General features: G+C 49.4%; 1 protein-coding gene across 2 annotated transcripts in view; it reads left to right on the top strand.

The window, feature by feature from the left end:
- LOC127038669 (solute carrier family 2, facilitated glucose transporter member 5-like) overlaps window positions 1–12,692 on the top strand; it is a 28,287-nt gene extending 15,595 nt beyond the window's left edge. For both annotated transcript variants that reach the window (XM_050931430.1, XM_050931429.1), the window contains 8 exons: window positions 581–733; window positions 826–951; window positions 2,226–2,413; window positions 2,824–2,934; window positions 4,405–4,506; window positions 5,000–5,075; window positions 7,551–7,678; window positions 8,867–12,692. In XM_050931430.1, the coding sequence (XP_050787387.1) occupies window positions 581–733; window positions 826–951; window positions 2,226–2,413; window positions 2,824–2,934; window positions 4,405–4,506; window positions 5,000–5,075; window positions 7,551–7,678; window positions 8,867–9,103 (1,121 nt within the window). In that variant the 3' untranslated portion in view covers window positions 9,104–12,692. The remainder of the gene's footprint in view (window positions 1–580; window positions 734–825; window positions 952–2,225; window positions 2,414–2,823; window positions 2,935–4,404; window positions 4,507–4,999; window positions 5,076–7,550; window positions 7,679–8,866) is intronic.
- Window positions 12,693–13,626: the final 934 nt, after the last annotated feature.

Raw genomic sequence — 13,626 nt, 5'->3', positions numbered from 1 at the left:
CAAATGGCTCGTTTCTGTGTCCATGAATTGAGTGCCATGGGCAGGTGTTGGCCCTGGAGAGCGACAGCCTTGTTTATCCACGGAATGGATACAGTATGGGAAGCAACAGCGCAAGTGTCCCTGCCTTGGAACACCAGCTGCCAGGGGCAAGAGGGAAATTTGATCTCATTGATGGAATGGTCCCATTCGATCTATGGCCTTTCTACTGAGGTTGACCAATAACGATGCCAGCTCAGGTGATGGATTTTGTACCATGGACACCTTCAGACTAGGAGTGGAGCTGATGCCATCTACTCTTTCATTCTAAACTCAAATGGAGGGAGAAAAATGCCATTGGCTCCCTTCACACAGGCCAGAGTGGCCATCGGATGGCAATAAGCTTTCAACCACTGCCAGCCTAGACTAGCTGTGAATCTGGGATGTTGCAGCAGAAAGCAAGCTCCAGTCTCCAGTGCCGTCCAGCCCTTTGTGACCTATAGGAGACCTTGGTCAAGTCCCTGAACGTCTGGGTGTTACAGCGAGCGCTCACATCCCAGAGCAGGACTAACCTCTCTCTCTCTTTCTCTCTCTCTTCACCTAGGCCTGTCTTCCAATGTCGTTCCCATGTATCTGGGAGAGATGTCCCCCAAAAACCTGAGAGGTGCGGTCGGGGTGGTGCCTCAGCTCTTCATCACCATTGGCATCCTTATAGCTCAGATCCTGGGTCTTACTGACATCCTTGGAAACATTGACGGTAAAGCCCCGGTATGAGGAGGAGGTCTCTAGCTGCTCCTCAGTGGATGAACTGTCTCATCGGGCACCTTGTTATCTGTTTGTCTGTTGCAGGCTGGCCGGTATTACTAGGGCTAACTGGGATCCCTGCAGTGGTGGAACTCCTCCTGTTGCCCTTCTTTCCTGAGAGTCCCAGGTACCTACTGATACAGAAGGGCAATGAAGAACAAGCCAGACAAGGTACAACCAGAGCTGCTTAGCACTGCTAGCAAGAGAACTAGGAGAAGGGCCAGAGGCATGGATTTGAAACTAGGTCTCCATTCATAAACAAACTAGGGAAATGGAGTTACTATAAGATGTGTGCAGAACTGGTTGGAAAACTATTCCCAGAGAGTAGTTCTTAGTGGTTCACAGTCAAACTGGAAGGGCATAACGAGTGGGGTCCCACAGGAATGGGTCTAGTGGTTCTGTTGAATATCGTCATCAATGACTTAGAAAATGACGGAGAAGAGAAGACTGTGGAGAGACGTGATAACAGTTGACAAGAACATAAGGGTTGTTACAAGGAGGAGGGAGAAAAATTGTTCTTGTTAACCTCTGAGGATAGGACAAAAAGTAATTGACTTAAATTGCAGCAATGGAGGTTTAAGTTGGACATTAGGAAAAATTTCCTAACTGTCAAGGTAGTTAAGCAGTGGAATAAATTGCCTAGGGAGGTTGTGGAATCTCCGTCATAGGGGATTTTTAAGAGCAGGTTAGACAAACACCTGTCAGGGATGGTCTAGATAATACTTAGTCCTGCCCTGAGTGCAGGAGACTGGATTAGAAGATCTCTTGAGGTCTCTTCCAGTCCTGCACTTCTGTGACTTATGGGAATATGGCTGTGGGGAAGCATCCTGAACCAAAAGTCAGGTTAGGGTGCATTAAGCCCTCGATGCTACCCTTTTATAGTACCTTCGAGGCTTTCAAAGCACTTGGCAAACAGTAGTTCATTTATGCTTCCCTGCACAGCAAGCACATATAATCTCGGTTTTACACGACAGGGCTGAAATGGATACAGAGAGAGGATAACTGATTTGCCAAGAGCAAGAAAAATAGTCAGTGGCAGAGTCAGGAGTCCTGGCTCCCAGTTCCTTGCTCTCACCACTAGAACACAAACTACTTAACTCTGTTTGCAAGAAGATGGGTTGGAGCTCTCAAAGCTCTCCTAAGAAACCTGAGCCTCATAATCAAGCCCAGGATAAAAGTACTTTTTCGCGAGGGGAACTCTGGTCCCCTTCTCATTGTTCCTTTGTTGGCTCATATGGACGAAGGACCCTGTGGCCTTCTGGCCCTCCCTCCAGTCCTATGACTGTTGCTGGTTGCTTTATGTTTCCCACAGTGCAGAAGTGGCCAAGACTGCCCTGCTGCTTCTGGGGTATCTCAGTTCCCCCTCTGGTTTCTGTAACTCCAGCCTCCCCCCACTAGCTGAGTTTACCTGGAAACCCAACTTCCCCTTCCCTCGTCCCATCTAGCTCTGAAGAGGCTAAGAGGCTGGGACGACGTGGATGATGAGATCGAAGAGATGCGTCGGGAAGATCAGTCAGAAAAGTTGGAAGGTCGTCTGTCTGTGTTCAACCTCTTCACCTTCCGGGCCCTGCGGTGGCAGCTCATCTCCATCATTGTCATGATGATGGGCCAGCAGCTTTCTGGAATTAATGCGGTAGGTGAGATGACACCCAGGAAGATCGTCAGGTGGACTAAGAGGGGACCTGGGTTCTTAGGCAAGAGTCGTAGGGCAGTGCTGGCACAGCCAGTAGAACCCATTCCAGATGGGCAAAAAAACCCAGTCTAGACCTGGGGAAATGAGACTAGTCCCATGGCACGAAGTTTGAATCAGGATCTGATTGTTTAGGAGGGTTCTGCCCAGAGGTCTCAGATTTGGAGATTTATGGAGAAAGAAACCAGTCCCAACAGCTGGATCCAGATGTGGCTGTTGCCAAAGTTTGGGAGAGTTCAGATCTTGGATTTGTGTTAGGCACCTCCAGGCTGTAAAAGCAGCCAAACTCAGAGCCTCCCCTTCCCCCCATCTATGAATGGCCAAGTATAACCGCAGGTATGGTTTGATTGCAGATCTTCTACTATGCAAACGATATCTTCAGGTCTGCAGGTGTGAATGAAAACAACGTGCAGTATGTCACCGTGGGGATAGGTGCAGTCAATGTGTTCATGACTTGTGTAGCGGTAAGTTTCTCCCACTGCCCTACAGGTTCTAATCCCCCCACTGCCCACCTTTCTGGGCTCATTTGTACCATTACTATTACCACAACTGCCCCTTTCTACATTTAGAGGAAAAGTCCCCTAGTGCTCAAGTCTCACTAAAGAGAGGCGAATTGTTTCCTTAAACTCATGCCATGTAATAGTGGGCATATGCTGGGTTACACCAATGCATGCAGTTATAACTTTCTTTGAGGAAATAGCAGGATCTACTTAGCTTCCTCACCAGGTCTTTTCTTGCCACTCACATTAGTGCACTCTGTCCTTGCAACCACTGTGTTACTGTAACGGACAGGTATGATGGCATCTCTGCACTGGGAAATTGTGGGTGTGCTCCCATGGGCTTGGATGCAACAGGCCTGCCCATATGTCTATGAATCACTGATTGCTAGTGACACCCCTGATGCTAGGGTTGAGAAAAATCTCTTCAACTGAGACAGATGTTTGGGCCCTGGGAATGCACAGGCAGCCATGAGAAAAGAAAGGTGTCTTTTTTACATGGTGCAATGAAGAGGGCCTGGGACCAGTTCTGTTCCTAGTTCTGCAAGAGGCTCACTGTGTGACTTGGAGTGAATCACTTGACTGTTCTTTGCCTCAGTTTCCCTATCTGTGAAACACTAGTAATGATGCTTATCCACCCTTGTGAAGTGCTTTGACATCTATGGCTGAAAAGCACAGTATAAATGCTGCAGTGCTGCTCACGGGAGAGAAGAGACAGGACTTGGCTGGAATCCTTCTTAGGATCATAGAATATCAGGGTTGGAAGAGATTTCAGGAGATCATCTTGTGGTTCTCTCTGCCTCCAACTGACTAGCAAAACTTGGCCTGTCCAGTGTCACTGCACAGGATCTCCCTAAATCCTGGCCTGGATTAGGCAGTCATGGTAGGGACTGCTGACTGCCCTACAAGTGTGCTAAGCATCAGGGTGGGCTGTGGGGGGAGTTCCCCAGCTTTCATGGTTTCTATTTTATTTCCAAGCCACACTTTACTGATAACACTGGAATTTCCCTAATGAAACAGCCCCATGGAATGTACAAAATATAAACTTCTCTATAAATTGTTAGGGATTGGGTTGGTTTTTTTTTTTTTTGAGGGGAGGTCCATCCTCTAGGATTTGCTGGACAATTATCCCCCTGCTGTTGACTTCCTACAGGCTTGTATAAAAAGCCCTATAGAAAGGTGATCTTGTCCTCTATTAAATTCTAGAGGCTTTTAAAGTAATTCCTGGAGAACCCTAGGACACTTGTATAAAACCCTGTTGGCTTCCTTGCCCTTAAATTCTAGAGGACTCTTCCATGCAGAATTGCAAAGCGCTAGGTTCCTCAGAACGCCCCGCTCCTAACAGCTGACAGCCCCCGTGCACTTTCTCCTCTCAGGACTAGGTGTGCTGGGTTCCCTGGATGCCCACTTTCTCACTTCTTGTGCTGTTTGCCTCAGGTTTTCATCATTGAGTCCCTGGGGAGGAGACTTCTGCTTCTCGCTGGCTTTGGGATCTGCTGTGTATCCTCTGCTGTGTTAACGGTGGCCCTCAATCTCCAGGTACATGCCCGGATGGCTTAGGTGATAGTGTCTGTCTGGACCCTCTAGGGGATGTGGGCAAGGTCACTATTTCCAGAGCTGCAGGGAGAATACGCAAGGCCTCCCTGCACCGCCCTATTTACCCAGCACAAACACCAGTGGGAAGCAGCGACCATGCTGGGAAAAAGCAGGGCTTCCATTAATGACATGGTGGGGTTAGCAATGAGCACGCTCAGAGCTGAATTTGGTTGCTTCTTCCTCCTTCCCTCTAAGTTCTTCTGACCCTCATCCACAGTGTGCATCTCTGGTAGTGCCCCTTGGGTCGGCTCGTGGGAAGTGAGGTTCCAGCCGAGCTAGTGGCACTGCCTGACCCATCCCATTCCCGATCTCAGCCAGACACGGAGCAGCACCTGGGGCATACAGCTTCCCACAGTCTGCTTGCAAATGGCACCTGGACTTTGCTGGCCACTTTAGAAGAGAACTGACTATAATTCAGTGACTGAATTCCCCACAGGCCACTGTCTCCTGGATGCAGTACCTCAGCATAGCCTGCGTCATCGTCTATATCATTGGACACGCTATCGGAGCTAGTAAGTGTGCACAGGACGGTAAAACAAAGACATAAACTTGAGCTGATGCAGAGATGAGCTGGTGTGTTTCTGCTTGGCCGTGTGACTTAGCAGTAATGATACAGACCTGATGGTTACCAGCTGGGCTGCGTGCATGGTCCAGGGACCAGGGCTTTCTGCTCTAGACACGCAGACCCCTTCTCATGCCAGCTAAAGGAGGATCTCCGGGGGCTATCTGAGTGTATTGGTAAGATAAGGACGTGATCTTCTATTTTCAAGAGGCTCTCTAAAGACACAGTCTTGCTGGTGTCCAAGACGTGCCCCCCCTGGACGCTGTGTCACACCGGTTTAATTTGAAGGCTGCTCTTGCATTTATATGTTCCATGCGGAGCAACCGGCAGCTGCCCCCTAAGAGCCAAATGGTGCGCTGGGAGCAGCGTGTGGGAGTAGTGTGTGGGAGCAGCCTGTGCATGGTTGTGGAGGCTTTGTCCTGGATCTGCACCTCCTTACAGTTGCACTGCTCTCCTTTGTATTGGCTCACTGGAGGAGCCTTGCGGAGCTATTCCCAACACTGCACTGCGATTCCCAACACTGTACCATCTTCTAAGCTCCTGCAAGGATTTCGCTGGCTCGTGGACACTGCCAATCCCCCCAACTCTTTCCTCTTCTATGTGCATGGTCAGCCTGGTTCAGGAATGCCAGCTGCAGGCAGGAGACTCTCAGTGCAGAGTGACAGAGTTTCCGCAGCGGTGTGTTTGTGAGTGAGCGGCGAGGTCTTTTCTTCCCTCTGTCTAACTTATCTCTGCCTTGGTGGTAAATACTTACTAGCTTCTCAGCCAGGGAATGACCGCCCAGCCCTTTCCCCGTTTTCTTCTGATCCGGATGTAATTGGATGAATCAATGGGTTATTCAGGGCTGCATGGCCGGGGCGGGGGCAAAATCTGAAACTGAGCCCACTCCTCCTGAGACTTAGACTGTGGGTGGGTCAGGAGTTGGAGAAAGAGCCTGGCTCACCCCTTACAGCAACGGCTCCTGGGCCCGGCTCCCCACTCTGGGCGTTCTGGCCTAGCACATAAAGTTGTAGAACTGGTCCGGTTTGGCCCAGCCACACCTCTGACGGGATAGGGAGATGGCCAGGGGTTGTGACCCGGTGGACTGACTCAGCTCCCTCAGCAGCTGGGCCAAACCTGAATGGAGCAACCACCCCATGCACCACATCACAGAGACACTCAAATTCCACAGGTTTGGGGCTCTCTCAAATGGGGCTGGGGCAAACTGCCCCTTTTGCCCCTCTCTGCCAACTATGGGTAGCAGTGGGGTTCTTATCATATCATTGAGGGAGCTTTGCCCTTCCTGCGCCCACCAGGAATTTTCCCCAATGGCCAGTTTCTTTAGCAGAGACCAGGGGCGGCTCTAGGGATTTTGCCGCCCCAAGCACTTCAGGCAGGCTGCCTTCGGCGGCTTGCCTGTGGAGGGTCTGTTGGTCCCGCAGCTTCGGTGGACCTCCTGCAGGCATGCCGAAGCCGCGGGACCAGCGGACCCTCCGCAGGCGTGCCTGTGGGAGGTCCACCGAAGCCACGGGACCAGCGGACCCTCTGCTGGCAAGCCGCCGAAGGCAACCTGTCTGCTGCCCTCGCGGTGACCAGCAGAGCGCCCCCCGCAGCTTGCCACCCCAAGCACGCGCTTGGCATGCTGGGGCCTGGAGCCGCCCCTGGCAGAGACAGCAGCAACTGTTCTGGCAGCTGCTTGTCCTCAAGGAAGCCAGTTTGCCCCATCGGAGATCTCCAGTGTGAGGGAGTGCCCATCCTGCAGTCCAGAGCATGATTGCTACTTGTGCTGACGTGCTCGAGCACTGCTAAAAACAGCAGTGTCGATGTGGCAGCCCGGCTGTGCATACAGGGACTTTCTGAAGGGAGAGGCAGGTTGTTGCTGGACAGCTGTTTGAGAAACTAGATTGACACAGGTAGGTGGTGAGGTGTTGGAAGAAGTCAGGCCTTTGGGGCGAGGGGCTTAGGTAAGATAGATAAGAGAGCAGGCTTTTTCTTGTTTTAAAATTCTTTTCATCTTCCCCTTTGTACCCACTGTGAGGACAAACAACAGTTTGGTTTAAGAAGGCTCTCTGATCACTGGATAACATGGGTCACAGGCTCCCAGAGCTCTGTCACACCAGCTGGGTAGGCTCCGTAGATAGGCAGGGGGCTGTAATCCAGGGCCCAGTCTAGCAGTGGAAGAACTGCAGAAGTCCACCCTAGGAAAGGCAAAGGCACGAGGCCTGACAGCTGAGGGGTGTGCTCAGAGACGAGGGAGGCTACCCTCGGGACCACGACAATGGCTAGTTACAGTCATTCCATTCTGCTTTTTCCATCTCTTCCTGTAGTTAGTTTATCCCGGTACTTGTAAACACGAGTGTCTGAGAAAACATCAGTGTCATGCCTTCTAAGGATTTGGGCAAGGGAAATGCCTGTTAAAACATTCAAACTCTTCTTTCTCTTCAAGGTCCAATCCCCTCTGTGATGATAACTGAAATGTTCCTTCAGTCGTCCCGGCCTGCAGCCTTCATGGTGGGTGGATCTGTGCATTGGCTCTGCAACTTCACGGTGGGACTCGTCTTCCTTTATATGGTGGTGAGTGTGGAACCATCTCCAGAGTCTCCTGGGGTTTTGCCACCTGAGATTAGAAGCACCTTCCCCTCCTCCATGGGGGGGATAATCTTAGAGGGGAACACTAACCCTTTTTTAGTCCTCAGTTAGTCCCAGAATGCATGCATGAAGAATTAACTATAAAGGGCCAGAACCTCGTCAGGTGTAAATCAGCATTGCTTTATTGACTTCAGTGTCTGCTGAGGATCTGGCCCCCAGTATATCTTAGTTCCTCTTTCAGGCCCTTGCCTAGTGCTGAAAGTTTACAAAAATCATCCAGAGGATTCCGTGGTGGGGAGTAGATGTTTCAGGGGGAATTAAAGATATTTATAGTCTTTCACCTCTAGGTCACTGGTTCAGTTCCAGCCCAGGTCAGCAGTGATCCAAGCTATTGATATCCAACAACTGCTACCACCTCAGAACTGGGGGTATTTTCCACTCACTTTGCATGGGTGTGAAATGTGGATAGATAAACTCTCAGCCTCGCTCCTTCCCCACCACTTGCTGGCAGTCTTAGGAGAAATGGGAGAGAGATTTCTGGAGCATTTTAAGGTGCTCAGGTACCAAAGCGGTGAGTACGATGTAAATGCTTAGCTAGACAGGATTAACAGCCTGTTCTGATGCTTACTGAATCCAACAGAAAGACTCCCCCTGACTTCAGTGGGCATTGGATTGGGCCCAGAATGAAACTTCTCCCCATGGGAAGTGATCCCTCTAACTCAGCATGGACGTGCATTGGCATGACTCTGTGGGCAGCTTGTACCACAGTGGTGCCTGACCCACCCTGCCTTATGTCGTCTTTCATACCTGTGCAAAGTGGGTGTAAAACCACTACCGCCTTAGAACTGGGGGTGCTTGCCACTCGCTTTCCCAGGTGTGAATGATCAACCCATGGTGCAAGACACAAGGATCAGGTCCACAGCCCAGGCTGTGCCTGTTCTGTGGCTAAACACAGGCCTTCAGTCCCCAGGACTGTGAACCCAGCACCTTGGCTATCTTCACCTTGTTACATTAAATAAGGATCTATGCTGCTGCCTTTTTTACAGCTGCTGCAGAGTTTTGCATTCCCAAACTCTGTGACACAGGCACACCCCTGTAGAGCCTCCATCTTATCATAACTTGCATCCCTTACATGTTCCCTGACTCCTTCCCCTCTGGTTTTTATTCCTCCAGGAAGGGCTTGGAGCCTATTGCTTCCTTGTCTTCTGCGCCATCTGCCTGGCCACTGTCATTTACATCTTCATCATTGTCCCCGAAACCAAGGGCAAAACCTTCATGGAGATTAATCAGAGCATGGCCAAGAGGAACAAGGTAGAAATCCAGATGGACAAAGAAAAGCTGAATGATTTCCAGCCCGCCTTCGAGACACTGAAGAAGAATGAAGAAGGATACTCCATCACTGGGCTCTGAACCGGTCCACGCTTTCCTCTTCCCTGGAGGAGCAGCTTCCTGGCTGGACCTTTGCTTTTTCATTCAAACTTTTTCTGCATGTCTCCCACAGTGAGAGAGTTTCCAAAGAAGCCAGAGAGCAGAGTCGCACTAGTTGCTCCCTGCCAGCGCTAGCATGAATGTTGATGGCAATGTTTGGGTTTAGAAAATTTATCTCCTTTCTCTGCATTCACAGGTTGAGCTAATTGGGGACCCTAACTCTCAGGCAGCAAAACATTGTCACTTAATGCTTAAGCAGCATGTCCAAAATGCTCTGTAAACTAGTCCAAATTCTGGAGAGGTGGGTATCACTGTCCCTGCCTTCCAGATAGGGTAACCGAGGCAGTGAAATTTACAAAGAATAATTTGCAGAGCTGGGATTAAATCCCACAAGCGCCTGCCTTCCAGCCCTGCTCTGGCCAGTAGAGTGTGCTGTCCCTGGTGGATGTAAGCTGCCAATTCAATGGGCGCAGCATAACTCTGGTACGAAACAAAACAAAAAAATACCAAGAGAATAGTACAATGAAAGCTCTGGGGCTGGGTAGGGAGTGGATCAGTGCGGGGCAGTGGCCCATCCTCAGGACCTGCTTTGTGCAGCTGCCTTAGGGCCCATCCAGCAGCAAGAGGGACCCCACCTGGGATGCAGTGTGGGGCATCCAGCCCTGGTTGCACAGAAGGGGGAAAGCCCTTACCATAAGGCTAACACCCTGTCCCTGCATCCCTGCTGCCATGGGACACATGAGGGTATCGCCCTGGTGGTCCCTCTGGCAAATTTGACTCTTTGGGCCTCTGTAGCATCACATAACATTGTGCAGTGACATGGCTGGGAGCGGCGCCACTGTGATATAGGGTCCGTGCCATGGTGCCAAGTGTGACTTCCCAGCAAAGGAGCAAATGCAGCTCTTCCTCCTCCCTCCCACTGCTGCTCTGGGTGTTCTTGCACCCCCGGGTTCATGATTTCAGTGGGTGCCGCTGAATCCATGAACCCCCACTAAAGTTGCCCCTGGTGCTGCCTGTCCAGTTAACTCTCCCTAATGCAGTTTCCATCACACATAGCAGGGCTGGGACAAACCAGCTTGGAGCTAACTAGACCCCTCCCCAGGTCAGTGCCAAGCAAGCAGGCTGTGAGCCCCTGGGAGCGCGCTCTGGCTTTCGTCATCGCTGGAAGTATTGTCCCACTCCACCATTCAAGCCAGTGTTGCTTAAAGAGCCACCCAAGGAAAACTGAGTGGGTGGCCCTCTGCTGGCCCTCCCAACCAGACAGAGGAAGCTGGTGCCTCTGAGAGCCAGTGGGCAAAAGCTCCATCAGGCAGAAGTGTGAAGATCCTTGATGTGGCAATAGCTAGCGAAACAGGGAGGTTCTCGGAAAGAACTGGTGAGGAAGAGGGTAACATTAGCCCTTAATGCAGAAAAGGCTCTTGCTAGGTTGTGCTGGACCGATTGGTTTGTAGCTGTAAATAAATCTGATTGGATGAGGACTTCTGCCCATGGCTGTCATGGCACAGGCTGAGAGAGGTCTCTGCATCGCAAATGGTTGCTGGTCGCAAACGTTCTCAGTACATCAAGTGCCTGGTCAGGATGGCCGGCTCACTCTTGTTGTGTAACCCTTCTAGGTGGCCTGTGGGAGCGGTGCTGAGCGCCAATTGCACCACTGGGGGCTGGAGCTGGGGATGAAGGGTGCAATGAAATTCTAACTGCAGCAGAAATGCCAAGGGTTGGTGTCCTTAAGAGGGAGTTTTACAATCCCAAAAAGTGACAATTTCCAGGTGATGTGGTAGGTCATTGCTTAAGACAGGGACTCTCATCTTTGGCCCTTAGCAACATCTGATAGTCCAGGTTTTTAATCCAACCAGCACTTAATAGTTTGTTCTTTAAATGTCCACTGCTTAATATTGCATATGAAATACTCAGATGTCCTAATTCATACTAAAGTCTAGGGCATGTGGGAATTCTATATGCAATGCAAACCAGTGGATTTTAATAACCACAACTATTTGCCAGTTGGAACCAAGACCTGGATGGTTGGAGATCCCTGAGGATATGAATTTGTCCAATGGAGTTTAAATTTTGGACTGTATTTGGCAGAACCTGCAAACCTTTGATCAAGTCATGCTCATTTCTGGGGCAAAGTCATATTTTTTTGACCATCAAGTAGTGTGTATCACACACACACACAAACCCTGCGTAGCCGCCTCTCTTCTCGCGGACTTGTCATCTCCATAGTTAACACAGTACACAAGCTGGGAAACCAGCTTTCCAGTCTCCAAAGAGGCCCTGGCTGTATTGTTGTCTCTTGCAGCACCTGAGTAAATATGTTTTAAGTCTTTATATATTTACTCAAAATGAGTGAGGTAAGTGTGAGAGTGTGCTAATGAGTGAGTCTCACATCCAGTGAGTGAGACTTGACGTGTTGTCTGCTGGTCACCCTGCTATTATTTATGGCGCCTAATGATAAGTATTAAATCTGATAAGAAAACACAAGAAAACAAATTAGAAACTGAGCAGGGCGAAGTCTGCAGGCCCAGTCTGTTTGTTGCAAAGGGCTGTTTCAACACATAGAGGGCTGTGCTGCCTGGATGTTCAAAGGGGAAGCAGGCTTGATTTTCAGCTAGGCCTTAGGCTTTTAGCACCAACATGTATTTCCAGGTGCAGTTAAAATAATTTGGATATGTAAGTAAATGATTGTGCCTGGAGTTCCAAGTACCATCTTTGCAGGTGCAGTCAAGTACCTCGAGGTGAACTTATTTGTACCCACAATTTGCTGACACAGAAATGGAAGCCTGAAAACCTGTCCTGAAGTGTCAGCCAAAGGACTAAGTGAAAATTTAATCTGAATCCATCTGTGTGATGTAGACATCAGAACCGGCTCAACTCTTCTTAGGCAAGGGGAAGAAATGACTGTACAGATTTCACACACCCCACCCCCTGCCACAAAATGCCACTGTCTGACTTTGGTTCTCTGACTGTCGATTCTGATCGCACACCAGTTTCACAGATTGACTTCACAGGAGTTATGCCTGATTTATGCTGTCGTGAGAGCAGAATCAGGCTCATAAAGTGTAAGCTGCCAGGATCAACTGTTCCTGCAAAGCATTTCTAAGATCAAAAACCCCTAAAGTTCTATAGAAGTAAGGAATTCTTCCAACAGAGATTGGAGCGGTCCTGGAATTAATGTTTCTATTGGCATTGGGCCAAATCGGCGAGGTACAAACGCAGCTGCAGACGGAAGTGTTTGAAATCTGGTCTCCTCTTGGTGGCACCGTGCTGTCACTTTTACAAGGGGGAGAAATAACCTTTGTTTCTAACAAAATATACCAGAAGCATGAGTGGTAATTGCATGAGTGGTAGATGGTCCTCTAGTAATGTTAAGGTGTTATGAAGGAATCAGAGGAGAATTATTCACTGTCACTTATTTAGCACATAGTGGCAGCAAAAGACTATATGAAATGCATGTAAATTTTCTTGAGACATGAAAACAAACCCTTAAAGACCATACCTGTCCAACACATGGCCCCCCAGTGTGTGTTGATTGCATCATGTGTTTCCCATTCTTTTACTGCTGTCAGAATGTTCTACTTCCACTTGGAAGAGAGGAGGAAAAATGTTCTTGTGATATGTGGGGCCAGATTCTGCACATGCACAAATACAGACTAATGCCACTGCGGCCATTAAGGTGAGAGGAGAATCAAGCCCTGAAATATACCGGGTTTGTGTGTGACTTGTTCTCTCTACGGTGGAGGAAAGAGTACAGGTGTGGATGCAACAATAGAATTTTGTTTTCTTTAATCTTGAAGGGTTTTGTGTGTTGTGGCTAGTGAAAGGGGTCAGTTTGCATCTTCGAACCTGTCAGTTGCCTTGAGTTGTTAAACCGAGAATGGGTATCTTTTTCTTAGAAAGTCTCTAGCCCAGGGAGGGGCTTAATTCAGGAATTGCTGGGTGCAATTATCTGGCCTTTGTTATGCAGGATGTCAGACTAGATCTTCATAATTTTTTCTTCTAGCTTTCAACTCTAAAGAGAAGACGATGCTGCTCGGTTTCTCCCATTATGCTGCCCTGTTGATGTGCCACAACTCTGGTCTCTGTAGGGAACAAGGACAGTTTAGACTCCATGGCCTATTCAATCCTCAGCTCCTCTGCTGGGTCTGCCAAGAAGGGGAGCTGCTTATGGGTGGAGGTTTATGTGATGTACATACATAGGAACTGTACTAAAACCAATCAAACTCCTGTGACACAGGCCACTGGATTAGAGCCACCCCAGGCAGAGGTGAAAGGCTCTGCATCCCATTAAGGAGATGCAATTCATGTATTTGAGTACTGTGCAAAGCATCTCCTTCTGGTCAAAACTCAGACCATTGTTGGGTCATTGTTCGCTTGGGTGGGTGATAAAGGGAGGGGCATGGTTTAATTTGATGAATTGCTGGGTTGGGTTTATTTAGTGCACTCACATTCCAGGGGAATTGCCAACTCTCCTCCACAGGAGGTACTCGTGGAGCCAGGCACCTGGG

This window comes from Gopherus flavomarginatus, chromosome 21 (assembly GCF_025201925.1).
Source record: "Gopherus flavomarginatus isolate rGopFla2 chromosome 21, rGopFla2.mat.asm, whole genome shotgun sequence".
Lineage (NCBI taxonomy): Eukaryota > Metazoa > Chordata > Testudines > Testudinidae > Gopherus > Gopherus flavomarginatus.
The sequence above is the reverse complement of the archived record's forward strand: the minus strand, read 5'-3'. Positions and strand labels throughout refer to the sequence as shown.